Source organism: Podarcis gaigeae (assembly GCF_964106915.1).
Source record: "Podarcis gaigeae genome assembly, chromosome: 2".
NCBI lineage: Eukaryota > Metazoa > Chordata > Lepidosauria > Squamata > Lacertidae > Podarcis > Podarcis gaigeae.
Genome location: NC_139679.1, coordinates 112,415,514 through 112,431,999, shown reverse-complemented (window position 1 = coordinate 112,431,999; position 16,486 = coordinate 112,415,514). Strand labels below are relative to the sequence as shown.

The following is a 16,486-nucleotide window of genomic DNA, read 5'->3' as shown; positions in this document are numbered from 1 at the left end:
AAAGGGTCCCCAAAGGCCTGAATAGAAGGAAGCAATGGAGGCAGAAGGAGGGTACCGATTTAAGAAGGCAGGACAGAGACACCACCACGCCTTGCCTCATGGGAAGGGGCCTAATAATAATAATAATATTGTATTATTTATACCCCGCCCATCTGGCTGGGTTTCCCCAGCTACTCTGTGCGGCTTCCAACAGAATATTAAAATACAATAACCTATTAAACATTAAAAGCTTCCCTAAACAGGGTTGCCTTCAGATGTCTTCTAAAAGTTTGGTAGTTGTTTTTCTTTTTGACATCTGGTGGGAGGGCGTTCCACAGGGCGGGTGCCACTACCGAGAAGGCCCTCTGCCTGGTTCCCTGTAACTTGGCTTAGATGCAGTGCATGCCAATGTCCAGTCCCCAAAAGCTTCAGCTAAACGTAGCCTCGGGTTAAGAGGTGATGGGGAAGACCTGAGATCTTGGCAGCAGGGTGAAGATGGGACTAGGAGCCTGACTCAGTCCTAGGCGGCTTCCCAAGCCCAATGAACAAGATCATACTGATTCCTTAGGGAAGAGCCATAGCTCAGTGGGTCAAGAATGCAGAAGGTCCCCAGCATCTCCAGATAGGACTGGAAGATATTTTTGCCTGGAGCCTTGCAGAACTGCTGCCAGTCCGTGCAGACAATGCCAAACCAGACAGACCTGGTATGAAGCAGCTTGCTGCCTTCCTTTACTTTCAGAGTGCTGAAGAAGTATGCAGACCTGAACCTCCACACCACATCCTGGCCCACGAGTCCTCCTGCTCCTGTCTAGAGATACCACACCCCTTCCTGCACAAGCGAGTTGGCCATCTATGGACCAGAAGCACAGAAGACATGGGACTGCCCCAACTTCATCAAAAAGGGGATGGGTTGGCCTCGCCTTTCGGAACACGCTTTCCACGCAGCTCCCGGGCAATGGATCTGTGCCAGAAATGCCAAATGCCCTCGTCATGCAGCGTGGCTAAGAGTGTCAGACCAGGACCTGGAAGACTACAGTTTGACTCAGCCACACGAGTGCATTGAGTGACCTCATGGCAATTACTACTGCCTCTAAGCCAAACCTACTGCACAAGGCTGTGGCAAGAGGAGGGAAAGATGTGGGGCTGGAACCATTTTCACATCACTTTGTGGTTCTTGGTAGAAAAGTAGGAGGGGGTGACGGGATGCAAATTTAATATAAATAAAACCCTCTCCCACCTCTTTTCTAACTTGCCACTGCCACTTCCAAAATAAGATTGATAGCAAAAAAAGTTTTTTTTTAAACCACACACACAACTGCAGGAAAGCAATTTCCAAAATAAGATTGACAGCAAATAAAGAGGTTTTTTAAATTTAAAAAAAAACTGCAGGAAAGCAATTTCTGACCAGCAGCACTATCTAGGACTTGGGGGCAGAAACTCAGCAAAACGGGCACCTCCCTCGCCCACCCGAATGTGGCAATGCCCACCATCCTGCGCTTAAAACTACCAGGCCCAGAGTTTAACATTAAAAACATGCCAACCACAGTTTTGGGCAGCCCTTTCCCCTTCTTTATTTTCAGAGTTGCCACATGTTTCTTTGTTTCTCTCCGGCTGCAACAGAAAGGCGGCTTCCCCCCCTCCCCGCCCGCCCCCAACCTCAATCCAAGCGCCTTAAACGAAAGTTTTGTGTTTGGTTTTTTTAACTCTCGGCCATTCTCACGCTACGAGGCACCGAGACAACCAGACAGATAACCGTCAGGGGAAGTATTTTTAAGAAAAGCAAGCAAGGAAAACAGAAGTCTGCCCAAGAAGGGCGCGGCGGGGGCTTCTTATCCAAGCCAGGGAGGAAGCGAGGAGAGGGTGGCGGCCAAGGAGGATCGGGTGCGTCTTTCCCCCGGAGAGGGAGCTCATATATATATATGATTTTCCAGCTTCCACGCTCTCCGATTCCCTGCAAGGAAAGGAGGCGCAAGAAAGGGCGCGCAGGGCGCAGCGTTGCTCTTACCTTGACGAAGAGCTCGACTTGGGGCTGCTCCTCGGCCATGTCGAGGGAGGCTGGGCGCGCCGGGGTTGGGGGGCGGGAGGGAGGGAAGCTGCTTTGGGGGAGCAAAGGAGAAGTTTCGGCGGATTGAAGGGAGAGGGCGACGGGCCGCGCCGATCGGCTCAAAAAGAGAAAGAAAAGAAAAGCCTCTCGCAACTTCAAGCAACTTCCCTCCGCCGCTCCGGGCCACGCCCAGGAACTGAGCCCGGGCGAGCCGTGAGTCACCGAGGATGGGCGGATGGGAGCAGAGCGCGGGCGGAGGGAGAGAAGGAGGGAGGGAGGGAGGGAGGGGGAGAGAGGGGGGGGAGAGGACCAGCTCCGTAGCGTGGGGGGTGCAGGGGGGGCCGGCCGCACCGGGCGCAACATCTGGGGGTTAGGGTTAGGGGGCGCAAATCCACGGGTTAGGGGGCGCAAATTACTTGCCTTGCCCCGGGTGCTGACAACCCACGCTACGACACTGGCTGGGGGGCCGTCTAGCAGCCGCGGGGTGGGACTCTTTCTTGCGCCCACCTCCTCCGCTTCGCCCTCTCCTCCGATTTCGCTCCCGTTGCCCCTTTTCCACTTTCTCAGCCTCTTCCTTAAGCCCTAAAAGCAGAGGGGAAACGCGGCTTCGTTTCACCTGGGTCAAAGTTTGGCAAGCAGAGTTGTGGTCGTCTAGTAGTAAGGTGAAAGCTTACTCGGAAATGGTGTACCGTGGTACCTCGGGTTAACTACTTAATTCGTTCCGGAGATCCGTTCTTAACCTGAAACTGTTCTTAACCTGAAGCACCACTTTAGCTTATGGGGCCTCCCGCTGCTGCCACACCACGGGAGCACGATCTCTGCTCTCATCCTGAAGCAAAGTTCTTAACCTGAAGCACTATTTCAGGGTTAGCGGAGTCTGTAACTTGAAGCGTATGTAACCTGAAGCATATGTAACCCGAGGTACCACTGTATAATGAAATGAAAAGGATGTTTAAAATAATGTTTTTTAAAAACAAACACAAAACCCAGCAGCCTTTCTTTTGGCAATTATAAAGGTAAAGGGACCCCTGACCATTAGGTCCAGTCGTGACCGACTCTGGGGTTGCGGCGTTCATCTCGCTTTATTGGCCAAGGGAGCTTCCGGGTCATGTGGCCAGCATGACTAAGCCGCTTCTGGCGAACCAGAGCAGCACATGGAAATGCCGTTTACCTTCTCGCTGGAGCGGTACCTATTTATCTACTTGCACTGGCGTGCTTTCAAACTGCTAGGTTGGCAGGAGTAGGGACCGAGCAACGGGAGCTCACCACATTGCGGGGATTCGAACCACTGACCTTCTGATCAGCAAGTCCTAGGCTCTGTTGTTTAAGCCACAGCACCACTCACGTCCCTTTGGGAATTATAGGGGCTGCTTAAACCAGGCATGGCCAAACTCGGCCCTCCAGATGTTTTGGGACTGTAACTCCCATCATCCCTAGCTAACAGGACCAGTGGTCAGGAATAATGGGAATTGTAGTCCCAAAACATCTGGAGGGCCAAGTTAGGCCATGCCTGACTTAAATAATAATAATAATTTATTATTTGTACCCCACCCATCTACCTGGTTTTCCCCAGCCACTCTGGGCGGCTTCCAACAAAGATTAAAAATACATTAAAAAGTCACTCATTAAAAACTTCCCTGATGTCTTCTAAATGTCTGGTAGTTGTTTTTCTCTTTGACATCTGCTGGGAAGGCGTTCCACAGGGCGGGCACCACTACCGAGAAGGCCCTCTGCCTGGTTCCCTGTTACCTCACTTCTCGCAATGAGGGAACCACCAGAAGGCCCTTGGCGCTGGATCTCAGTGTCCGGGCTGAACGATGGGGATGGAGATGCTCCTTCAGGTATACTGGGCCGAGGCCGTTTAGGGCTTTAAAGGTCAACACCAACGCTTTGAATTGTGCTCGGAAACTGTATAGAAACTTATTCATGTATGCGACTACAGCAGCAAGAATGTGACTTGCCCCAAAATGGAAAGAAAATGGATACAAAAACTTATGGAATATGCAGAAATGGCAAAACTTAGCGGAAGAATAAGAAATCAAGATGACAAACTTTTAATAACATGATGGAAATGGTTTATTGAATATTGACAGAAAAGTTGTAAACAGATAAGAACACTGGCAGGATTCTTGTAATAACCCGCAGTTTCATAAGAGTATATATTTAAAGAAGGTGCATGAATGAGCAAATAAGTTAAATTGGATATGCGGGAGATATTAAAAATTAATTTAAGGAACCGCAGAAAGGGGGGAGAAAGTCAAGCTTTGAAATATCAAAATGATTGTAAAATCAGTGAAAGTATAGTGGGAGTATAAGTATAATGGGAAAATATTGTATTTAATTATGGGGTATCAGAGTTTTTTATGGGGGTTAACCAGGTTGGGATAGCTGGGATAGCAGGCTTGTTGGTTTTTGAATGTCTGGTGTAGATTTTTTCAATTTCATTGTTCTGTATGGGACAATGACAATAAAGATTATTGTATTGTAAATGTATAAACCTGAAAGGTATAAATGAAAAATTAATAATAATTATAATAAAAGCTTGGCACTCACCACCCACCCAGCTGGGAGCCTCAGTGGCGCCCCTCAGGAGGCTTCACCCAGGGCAAAAAACCCGGCTAGCCCCCCAACCCCTTGTAGCTACAGAGGACACTCAATTGATAGCTTGTTCCCTCCCTCCAAAAAAAATGCAGTGATGTGGAGGGACCTGTGGCTCTCCAGATGTTCGCTGCGCACTGCAGCTCCCATGGTCCTTCCACGCTGACCGCTCTGGCTGGGGCAGGTGGGCATGGGAGTGCCAGCAGCATCCTGAGGGCCACAGGCCTCTGCCCCCCACCCGACATGCCAACCCTGCTTTAAAGCATAAAAGTGGCCCGCCTCTTTCCATGGGGCACGGCAACGTAAGTGCCACTGTTTGCCCTGTTGCGGCTGGTCCAACAGGTTTCTCAGGCTCTGGCTATGTTACAAAAGCCTGCCAGTCCTGTTGAGCTGAGGGTAGAGTCTCCCAAGCTTATTCTGGCCAATGTAAAGCACTTTTCTCAGGGGGCAGGGAGATGTTGTTGTTGTTTAGTCGTTTAGTCGTGTCCGACTCTTTGTAACCCCATGGACCAGCGCACGCCAGGCATTCCTGTCTTCCACTGCCTCCCGCAGTTTGGTCAAACTCATGTTTGTAGCTTCGAGAACACCGTCCAGCCATCTCGTCCTCTGTCGTCCCCTTCTTCTTGTTCCCTCCATCTTTTCCAGCATCAGGGTCTTTTCCAGGGAGTCTTCTCTTCTCATGAGGTGGCCAAAGTATTGGAGCCTCAGCTTCAGGATCTGTCCTTCCAGTGAGCACTCAGGGCTGATTTCCTTCAGAATGGAGAGGTTTGATCTTCTTGCAGTCCATGGGACTCTCAAGAGTCTCCTCCAGCACCAGAATTCAAAAGCATCAATTCTTCAGCAATCAGCCTTCTTTATGGTCCAGCTCTCACTTCCATATATCACTACTGGGGGCAGGGAGATAGTTTTGGCAGAAATCAAAGCGACTAGGCCGTTTCACGCATTGTATGGCTCAAACAGGAAGGGCCCTAGATTGGGGGGGGGGCAGTGTCTGCTCCACAAGCAGAAGGTCCCAGGTTCAGTCCCCATCCCCCACCATCTCCATCTAGGACTAGGAGAGTCTCAAACCCTTGGGAGCCTACACTTCCACTCATTGTTGACCATATTGGGCTGGATGCACCAACCCTTCACTTCACTATGAAGCCACTTCCTATTTTCCTCTTAGTTTCTAGAAACCTGGGTTTGTCACAAGTAACGCTCAGCTGAGAGCTGTAGCCAATACAATGGTACCTCGGGTTACAGATGCTTCAGGTTACAGACGCTTCAAGTTACAGACTCCGCTAACCCAGAAATAGTACCTCAGGTTAAGAACTTTACCTCAGGTTAAGAACTTTACCTCAGGATGAGAATGGAAATCACACGACGACGGCAGGAGGCCCCATTAGCTAAAGTGGTACCTCAGGTTAAGAACAGTTTCAAGTTAAGAATGGACCTCCAGAATAAATTAAATTCTTAACCTGAGGTATCACTGTATAGCTCTCTCTGGCAAAGCATATTTGCACATTTCACACCTTGCAAAGGCCCACGTTTGTTGCATTCGTGAGCTAGGTTTTCAGGAGCATTTTTTTAAAAAAGCTCGCCTAAATGTACAGTCATACCTCGGGTTAAATATGCCTCGGGATGAATATTTTTGGGTTGTACTCCACGGCGATCCAGAAGTAACGGAACACGTTACTGCCGGGTTTCGCCGCTAACGCAGATGCTCAAAATAACATCACACGCATGCGTGGAAGCGGCGAATCGCAACCCGCAGAAGCGCGGACGCGGGTTGCGTTTGCTTCAGGTTGCGAACGGGGCTCCGGAACGGATCCTGTTCGCATCCAGAGGTACCACTGTACACCTTTAAAAGTGGGGGGGGGGGCTAATTTATGGCCTAATTGATAGGCTTCATTTACATAACTAAAAGAAGGGTGCTGGAGGTTTATAGAACTGGTGTGGAGAGAATGGTTAAGAATTTATCTTCCCAAGCACGGAAATTTACAGGCAGGCCTGGAATTTGACTTCTTAGTGGATTTGGGACCCGGCAGAGAAAGGGTTACTTCTCCATGCAGCACCTAACAAGCTTGTGGGATTCGTTGCCACAACATGCTGCCTTAAAAAAATAAAGACAAGACAAGACAAATTTGTCGAGGACACCTAAGTGGAGGCTGTACATTTAGAAACAGAACACCTCTTGTTGGGGGTTAAACAGCAATCTTGCCCTGCTTGTAAATGTCTCACAATATCCAGCTAGTATTCCCGCTCCCACAAGTGGGCTGGCTAGGCCTTTTGAGCTATTTTCCCTTCGGAGAAAAGAACACAAAAATCCTCTTGCTCCAGTTTTCTTGAATCCTCCATTCTGTTTCATCTCCTTGTTCTTACTAATCCCTCGTTATTGCAAAAATAATTACTACTACAGTTACTGCACAGCTGTCAACTTTTCCCTTTTCTTGTGAGGAATCCTATTTGGAATAAGGGAATTTCCCTTTAAAAAATACAGTTATGATTGCCATCCCACATTGTTACTAAAATGCCTGTCATTGTGACGTTTATATGTCTATGTCAGAAGGGAAGCGCCTGCGAAAAAGCAAGGATGTGTGCCTTGAGTGCAGAACTGGGGCACGAAGAACCTTTGGCTCTCCAGATGTGACTGGACTACAACTACCATCAACCCCTGACTGTGGGCCGCGCTGGCCAGGGCTGATGGGAGTTGGAGTCCAAGCGGATCTGGAGAGCCAAAGGTTCTTCCCATCCTTCGTACGGAACGTCTAGCCCAGTGTTTCCCAAACTTGAGTCTCCACTGGTTTTGGACTACAACTCCCATCATCCCTAGCTAGCAAGACCTAGCTAGCACGCCGCTTCAGACAGACATGTCTTCCCTCAAAGAATCTCAGGAACTGCAGTTTGTTGTGAGCGCTGAGAGTTGCTAGGTAAAGGTAAAGGGACCCCTGACCATTAGGTCCAGTTGTGGCCGACTCTGGGGTTGCGGCGCTCATCTCACATTATTGGCCGAGGGAGCCGGCGTACAGCTTCCGGGTCATGTGGCCAGCATGACTAAGACGCTTCTGGCGAACCAGAGCAGCACACGGAAACACCGTTTACGTGTTAGGAGGCCTGGGTTACCTGTTAGGAGACCTGGGTTAGCGGAGTCTGTAACCTGAAGCGTATGTAACCTGAGGTACCACTGTATATATCTTTAGGTGCCAGGCGAAAACCTTCCTCTGTAACCAGACCTTTGGCCTTTATCTTTGGCCTTTCAAAGTGGGTGGAATGCTTTTTATGTATTTATATCCCCCCACCCTTGGTTTGAGGTATCCATGGCGGGGTTGGTTGTACAGTGGTACTTTGGTTCTCAAACTCCTTGGTTCTCAAATACCGAAAACCCAAAAGTAAGTGTTCCGGTTTTCGAACGGTTTTTGGAAGCCGAACGTCTGATGCAGCTGTCGGCTATTGTTTCCAGGGCACCTGCACCAATCAGAAGCTGCGCCTTGGTGTTTTGGAAGTGAAATAGACTTCCGGAACGAATTAAGTTTGGCGCTTTTGTTTTCGCTATTTATTTTGCGTTTTTGTTTTTGAGGCTTTTTCGGTTAATTTGTTTTTGTGACTGTGTGGAACCCGGTTCAGCTACTGATTGATTGGTTGTGTGACTGCAGAAATGGAGAAAAGCCCCCCATCCAAACAATGACTATCATCAGTGCTGGTAAGAAAAAATAATAATTTTAATTTTTATCATCTCCAATACAGTCTTATATATTTTATAGTACGGTACATTGATTGTTGCTTTCATTTTATGGATCAATGGTCTCGTTAGACAGTAAAATTCACGTTAAATCACTGTTTTAGGGGTTGTTTTTAAAGGTCTGGAACGGATTAATCCATTTTTGCATTCCTTTCCATGGGAAAGCACGCCTTGGTTTTGGAACGCTTTGGTTTTGGAACGGACTTCCAGAACGGATTAAGTTTGAGAACCGAGGTACCACTGTAAGTTGCTTTGGGTTTCTTTGGGCAAGATAAAGTGACTAACAAATTTAATAAATAATAATAATACTACACACTGAGAACCAGCAAAGCGCACTGGGCTACAGCTGCAATCCCGAGCACATTTGCCTGGCTGTAAGTCCCATTGGATACAATGCGCGTCAGGGTTCAGCCTTGTCCAAACCTCAGATCCTGATGAGCAAGGCGAGCTGGGCCCTCCAACAGATCTCCACGCAGAGCTAATGATGCTGAGGAGCTATCAGATCCAGACATACCTGCCCCTAGGGCTGGCGGTTTCCTGGCTAGCTTTCTTTCTCACCCCCCCCCCAACTCCTCCAGACCCACAGGAACAAAGGAGACGGCAAGCCATCAGTCATCTCCAGTCCCTGCCAATGCTCCCCACTTGCTGCCTGGGAGGCTCCTCAGGAGTTGGGAGGAGAAGTATATGGAAATTGCACTCACGCCAGATATTTCCAGGAGCAAATCTTTAATGAGAGCCAGGAAGAGGTGGCAAAGCCAGCTCCTGTATTGGTTCCCTGTAGAAGCTGCTTCCTTGCAGGCTTTCCTGGCCTGGGGGAAATGAAAGTGGGGCTTATTTCTGAATAGGCGTACCGAGGGTGGAGTCGAGTTTTGCACCCAGATCAGGGAGACTTGGATTCCTCCCACGTCCAGCCATGTCGCCCCTTCCTGTTTTGTAAATATAGGCGTTTGCTGTGATTTTTTTCCCAACACTAAACATCTATAGCTATAAAATGGAGGGGGTGTAGCTGTGTCCGTTTTACAAACTCATCGCAATGCAAGGGGGCAAAGGTTAAGGAGGCAAAGGTACTTTAATGTGAATGTGCTGGGAGCCGCCTTTAAGAGGAAGGGCGAGATGTAAACATGGTAAATACATACATGTATTAACTTAAGCCCTTGCTTCTGCTCACATGTAGGTCCTGAGCTAGCTGCCATTTCCCAGCTTGGCCTGTCTCACAGGATTGTTGCGAGGCTAGGAGGCTCCCTGGAGGAAGGGTGAGAATCAATTTGCAGAAATAACTCTGCATCTTTAGGGAGGCCGGCCTCTCATTTTGGTAGTCTCAGGGCATATCACTGCTGCTTTCTTAGACAGGCGTAAATGCCATCTCCTCAGTCTGGCGAGCCCTGGGAATCATTGTTCTATTGCGGTTCGCTGCGGGTCCCCAACAGAGAATTCTTAGCCTCTGCAGCAAACTACAATTCCCATAATTAAGCAGTGACAAACCTAGACAGCATCTTAAAAAGCAGAGACATCACCTTGCTGACAAAGGTTCGTGTAGTTAAAGCTAAGGTTTTCCCAGTAGTGATGAATGGAAGTGAGAGCTGGACCATAAAGAAGGCTGATCGCCGAAGAATGGATGCTTTTGAATACTGGTGCTGGAGGAGACTCTTGAGAGTCCCATGGACTGCAAGGAGATCAAACCTCTCCATTCTGAAGGAAATCAGCCCTGAGTGTCACTGGAAGGACAGATCCTGAAGCTGAGGCTCCAATACTTTGGCCATCTCATGAGAAGAGAAGACTCCCTAGAAACCCTGATGCTGGGAAAGATGGAGGGCACAAGGAGAAGGGGACGACAGAGGACGAGATGGGTGGACAGTGTTCTCGGAGCTACCAGCATGAGTTTGACCAAACTGCGGGAGGCAGTGGAAGACAGGAGTGCCTGGCATGCTCTGGCCCATGGGGGCACAAAGAGTCGGACACAACTAAACAACAACAAAGCGACTGTTATAACATTACAGTGGTACCTCAGTTTATGAACTTAATCCGTTCCAGAAGTCCGTTATTAAACCAAAACCATTCTTAAACCGAGACACGCTTTCCCTAATGAGGCCTCCTGCTGCTGGTGCCCTTCCACCATTTGGATTCTGTTCTTAGACCGAGGTAAAGTTTTCAAACCGGGACACTGTTTCTGGTTTTGTGGAGTTCATAAACCGAATCATTCGAAAACAGGACTGTTCTTAATCCGAGGTACCACTGTAGTAGTATAGATACCGACTTAGTGCCGTGTGGTATGTAAGAAAACCCACTTGGTAGTTAGAAGGTGGGGAGATAACAGTTCCCCTATGGATAAAGGAACATGCAACAAACCTCTGAGTGGCAGCTGTCTTGCTATGGAATACAGCAGTTGTATAAACAAGCTTTTACAGTTCACATACCACCACCACACAGACAAACAAGAGCATAGGAAGCAGTTTTGCAGTGAGTCAAACCATTGGTGCAGCTAGTTCAGTATTGTCAGCACAAACTGGCAGCAGCTTCCCAGGAGATCAGGCAGAAAGTTTTTCCCTGTCCTACCTGGAGTTGCCAGGGACTGAAGCTAGGACCACCGAGCGACACCCCCTTCAAAATGTCCAAAATATGTAGATTTTTATATATATATATAAATATTTATTAAGATTTTTTGTGAAAGAAAAACATAAGTAATAAACAACATTGCTTATATCATAACAAAATTTCATAACTTGTTTAGACTTCCTCGCGTCTCCTGCTCCCACTTACATTGTTGAAAAGTTTTTTCAAGCAAATTATCATCTTGTTTACAATCTTATATCCACTCATTTAAATATAGTCTAATAGTTCTCCCAAAGGGTTTGTCTTTTTCTTGATCTCACTTATCATCAAATTCCAGTCTAATTTAGTGGTGGCCAATTATTTATGATCAAGCATCCTTCTTAACATTCAACCAAATTACAATATTTTTGTAAATAAATCTTAAATTTCTTCCAATCTTCTTCAATCCTTTCTTCTCCCAGGTCTCGGATTCTGCCAGTCATCTCCGCCAGTTGCATATAGTCTATCAGCTGCATCTGCCACTCTTCCAGTGTGGGTAGGTCTTGAGTTTTCCAATTCTTGGCAATGAGTATCCTTGCTGCCGTTGTTGCGTACATAAAAAATGTTCGGTCCTTCTTTAACACCTTCTGGCCGACAATACCCAGGAGGAAGGCCTCTGGTTTCTTAGTGAAGGTATACTTAAATACCTTTTTCAACTCATTATATATCATTTCCCAGAAGGCCTTCACTTTAGGGCAAGTCCACCAGAGGTGAAAGAATGTTCCTTCATTTCCTTTACATTTCCAGCATTTATTATCAGACGAATGGTATATTTTGGCAAGTTTAACTGGGGTCATGTACCATCTGTATATCATTTTCATTACATTTTCCTTCAAAGCATTACATGCAGTGAAGTTCAGCCCAGTGGTCCACAACCTTTCCCAGTCCTCAAACATAATGTTATGCCCAATATCCTGTGCCCACTTTATCATAGCAGATTTAACCATTTCGTCTTGTGTGTTCCATTTTAACAGCAAGTTATACATTCTTGATAGTACCTTAGTCTTTGGTTCTAACAATTCTGTCTCCAACTTCGATTTCTCCACCTGGAACCCTAGTTTTTTGTCATTTTTAAAAACTTCTTTAATCTGGGCGTAATGTAACCAGTCTCGCACTTTACCCTCCATTTTCTCCAAACTCTGCAATTTCCAATTGTCACCGTCTTTTTCTAATATTTCCCAATATTTTGGCCATTTGGCCTCCATATTGGGTCTTTTTCGGGACTTAGCTTCCAGAGGGGAGAGCCACCTCGGAGTTTTGTTTTCCAATAAGTCTTTGTATTTTGTCCAGACATTGAATACTGCTTTCCTGACAATATGGTTCTTAAAGGCCTTATTGATCTTAACTTTGTCATACCATAAGTATGCATGCCAACCAAAAGCATTGTTAAAACCTTCCAAGTCCAACACATCAGTGTCTTCAAAAAGTAGCCAGTCTTTTAGCCAGCAGAAAGCTGCGGCTTCATAGTACAGTTTTAAGTCTGGCAGGGCAAAGCCCCCTCTTTCTTTCGCGTCAGTTAAAATCTTAAACTTAATTCTGGGCTTTTTGCCCTGCCAGACAAATTTAGAGATATCTCTCTGCCACTTCCGGAAACACTCCGTCTTGTCCACAATTTGCAATGTTTGAAACAAAAACAACATCTTTGGCAATACATTCATCTTAATAGCAGCAATTCGGCCTAACAAAGAAAGCTTCAATTTTGTCCAACTGTCCAAGTCTCTCTAAATTTCAGACCAACATTTTTCATAGTTATCCTTAAATAGACTCAGATTTTTTGCTGTTATGTTTACCCCTAGGTACTTTACTTTTTTGACCACAGTTAGTTCTGTTTCTCTCTGAAACCGTTCTGACTCTGTATCTGTCAAGTTTTTCCCCAACACCTTAGTTTTCTGTTTATTTAGTTTGAATCCCGCCACCCGACCAAAGTCTTGAATCAGTTGTAATACTCTTTTTGTACTAGATTCTGGCTCCTGCAAAGTCAAGACTAGGTCATCTGCAAAAGCTTTAAGTTTATATTGTTTCGCTCCGACCTGAATCCCTTGCACCAACCGGTCCCCTCTAATCCTATTCAAGAGCACCTCCAGAACCGAGATAAATAACAGAGGGGAAATCGGGCAGCCTTGTCGTGTACCTTTTTCAATTTTAAACTCTTCTGTAACCACATTGTTAACTATCAATTTTGCCTTCTGTTCTCAAAATATGTAGATTGAACCACCTTCTGTTGCATAAAAAGCAAGCACAGTGACATAAAACTTTTCTTCATGGTAAGAACTCAAAAACTGACATTTTAAACGGACAACAAAACTAAGTGCAAGAAAGGTTATCCCTCTTGTTCTGTGTGCAAGACCAAATTGTAAATAATTGCCTTTCCCAGTTAAGAACAAGCTGTTTCCTCCTCATATTTATTTCTGTTGTTGTATAGCTTCATCTTTGGCACATAATTTCTGCTGAGACATGCCCCAACCCTGGGGCTTGTGTAGTGATGTGCTGAGGGTGCCTCCGAACATGTGCAAAGTGCATTTTCCTTTCTTTTTTGCAGAGTTACATCAAAGTTTGCCTGGATAAAAGGAATATGACTTCCACATAGACTTGAACCCTTATGCTAGTCAGATCATCGGTCGATGTTCAGACCTAACAGTTGCTTGACCTGCTCTCTCACCTTCCAGGACTCCTGGGTTCTCAAGCGGGTAAGTTTTATATTTTTAATGGATTTATTTCCTACGCATTTAGACTTGTCATCAAGGGATGGCACAGCAATCAATAAAACAATCCATGAATCCAAATCCAAATAATAGTGTGTTTGTGTGTGCGTTTTTTAACAGAAAAAGGTAGAAAGTTAAATTCAACAAATGGGTATAACACAACAATAGCACATTGACATATAGAATGGACGTATAGTCTTGTGTTGCAGATGGTGACAGCAGTCACGAAATTAAAAGATGCCTGCTTCTTGGGAGAAAAGCAGTGACAAACCTAGATAGCATCTTAAAAAGCAGAGACATCACCTGCCAACAAAGGCCCGTATAGTTAAAGCTATGGTTTTCCCAGTACTGATGTATGGAAGTGAGAGCCGGACCATAAAGAAGGCTGATCGCCGAATAATTTATGCTTTTAAATTATGGTGCTGGAGGAGACTCTTGAGAGTCCCATGGACTGCAAGAAGATCAAATCTATCCATTCTGAAGGAAATCAGCCCTGAGTGCTCACTGGAAGGACAGATCCTGAAGCTGAGGCTCCAATACTTTGGCCACCTCATGAGAAGAGAAGATTCCCTGGAAAAGACCCTGATGTTGGGAAAGATGGAAGGCACAAGGAGAAGGGGAAGACAAAGGACGAGATGGTTGGATAGTGTCTTCGAAGCTACCAGCATGAGTTTGACCAAACTGCGGGAGGCAGTGGAAGACAGGAGTGCCTGGCGTGCTCTGGTCCATGGGGTCACGAAGAGTTGGACACGACTAAACAACAACAACATAATCTTGTGTAGCTAAGACTGACGAATCCTGGGAGGGAAGGAGGCTCAGAATCTCATTGAGTTCAGCTCCTCAGCCGTGACTCTTAACTCCCCTGACTTACAGACAGGAAACTGCCAAGAGAGGGATGCAGGTGGGTGTGGACTTGAAACAGCACAATAAACCTCTGTGCACTCCAATGAATGGGAGACTGGCTGGCCACAAGCCACATCCTTTTTAAAACAGCTCATCATTCACTTCTAGGTTCTGTTATTGGGGGGGAAAGAAAAACATGGGGTGGAAGGGAAGAAATAACATATATATATATTCCTCTCTCCTCCTCACCCCCCCTTGAGAGCAGTGTGGCGTTCCTGGGGAGGGGAGGCAGGGGCTTCACTACTGGCAGCAGTATGGCACTAGGAGGCGCTATTGTGCAGGAGGCACAATTTGGAAGAAGCTGGTCCAGGCCAGATTTTCCAAAGAGCTACTGGTTGCAGATTTCTTCTTCCTCCACCCTCTAGTTTTAGGGAAGGTTTGGCAAAATCCTCTGGTTCTGGCTTAGAAGAAGGAAAGTTGGAGAGGTAGGAGACAGTGGCGTAGGTTGGGGGGTGCAGGGGGTGCCGGCTGCACCGGGCGCAACATCTGGGGGGTAGGGTTAGGGGGCGCAAATCCACGGGTTAGGGGGCGCAAATTACTTGCCTTGCCCCGGGTGCTGACAACCCACCCTACGCCACTGGTAGGAGAGGATTAGATCAGGGCTGAAAGCACCATCGGGAATCCCCCAGTCCATCCCTTCGGCTTGTCCTTCTCCCTTTCTTTTCCCTCCCCTCTCTCTCTCTGTTATATTGAGTTAACAGGATGACACCCTTTCCTTTCTCAGGCATAGCCGGCCTCCCCTCTCCTTGAAGCTGCTTCCTGTGTCTCCCCACCAACCCCACCCTCTGATGAGAAACGTTCCTATGGCCCTACCGAAGACTAAGGATGGTTAAACCTGTCAATTCCTGCTTCTCTTAGTGTCTCCTTTTTTCCTGTCACAAGTTCAATTCTCCACATTCACAGCTCACTTTGTATTTTTGTATTTTTTGTAAAGCAAGTTCTCAAGGGGAAATTCATCAGCGATTTTCTCCTAATACTGCATACACACGTTTGTGTGCAATTTTGTGCAATGTTGTTGCTGTTGTTTACATTTATATACCACCAATGTGGGTTTTTTTCTGGGTGGGACGCAGGGGTACGCATACCCCTAGACATTTTGTGAATCTACGTTAGGCCTCATTGAGGGGCAGTATTTCAATATGAGTTGGAAAAAGGAGAGTACCCCTAAACATTTTTTGGTACAAAAAAAAGCACTGTACAGTGGTACCTCGGGTTAAGTACTTAATTTGTTCTGGAGGTCCGTACTTAACCTGAAACTGTTCTTAACCTGAAGCACCACTTTAGCTAATGGGGCCTCCTGCTGCTGTCACGCCACTGGAGCACAATTTCTCTTCTCATCCTGAAGCAAAGTTCTTAACCCGAGGTACTATTTCTGGGTTAGCGGAGTCTGTAACCTGAAGCTTCTGTAACCTGAGGTACCACTGTATACCACCTTTCCTCCGAGCTTAAGTTGGCACACATAGTTCCTCTCCTCCCCGTTGTATTCTCACAACCACCCTGTGAGGTTGGCTAGGTCTGGCCCAGACCAACACTCTAACCACTGCACAATACTAACACACACTTTTGCAAAGCCATATCCCCATAAATGTTGTGTTTTAATGTTATTTCATTTAATGTTATTTCATTAATATACAGTCATACCTCGGTTACAGACGCTTCAGGTTGCGTTTTTTTGGGTTATGGACCCCCGAAACTTGAAAGTATCAGAATGGGTTACTTCTGGGTTTCGGCAGTTGGGCATGTGCAGAAGCGCTAAATCGTGCTTTGCGCATGTGCAGAAGCACTGAGTCGCAGCCCGCGTGTGTGCAGACACGCCGCTGAGGGTTGCGAACGTGCATCCTGCACGGATCACATTCGCAACCCGAGCGTCCACTGTATACATTTTAATGCACCCTTTACCCTTGCATTTGAATTTTTCGTACGCTTTACTTGGCTGGCAAACGGTATTGCAAA

The 16,486-nt window shown here is 46.6% G+C and overlaps 2 protein-coding genes and 1 long non-coding RNA gene across 4 annotated transcripts in view; 1 reads left to right on the top strand and 2 right to left on the bottom strand.

Annotated features, from left to right (window-relative positions):
• CLIC1 (chloride intracellular channel 1) overlaps window positions 1–2,255 on the bottom strand; it is a 40,314-nt gene extending 38,059 nt beyond the window's left edge. The window contains exon 1 of the mRNA XM_083725261.1: window positions 1,985–2,255. Within this exon, the coding sequence (XP_083581387.1) occupies window positions 1,985–2,023 (39 nt within the window). The 5' untranslated portion in view covers window positions 2,024–2,255. The remainder of the gene's footprint in view (window positions 1–1,984) is intronic.
• MPIG6B (megakaryocyte and platelet inhibitory receptor G6b) overlaps window positions 1–16,486 on the bottom strand; it is a 158,935-nt gene that overhangs the window by 136,108 nt on the left and 6,341 nt on the right. The gene's annotated exons all lie outside the window — the stretch shown is intronic.
• LOC310838293 lies at window positions 2,119–15,451 on the top strand. Of its 2 annotated transcripts, none has more exons than XR_014560897.1 (3): window positions 2,119–2,236; window positions 13,468–13,615; window positions 15,258–15,451. It is a non-coding gene; the product is annotated as an uncharacterized lncRNA (long non-coding RNA). The 2 variants fall into 2 exon arrangements; XR_014560898.1 differs by lacking the exon at window positions 2,119–2,236 and adding an exon at window positions 9,535–9,592.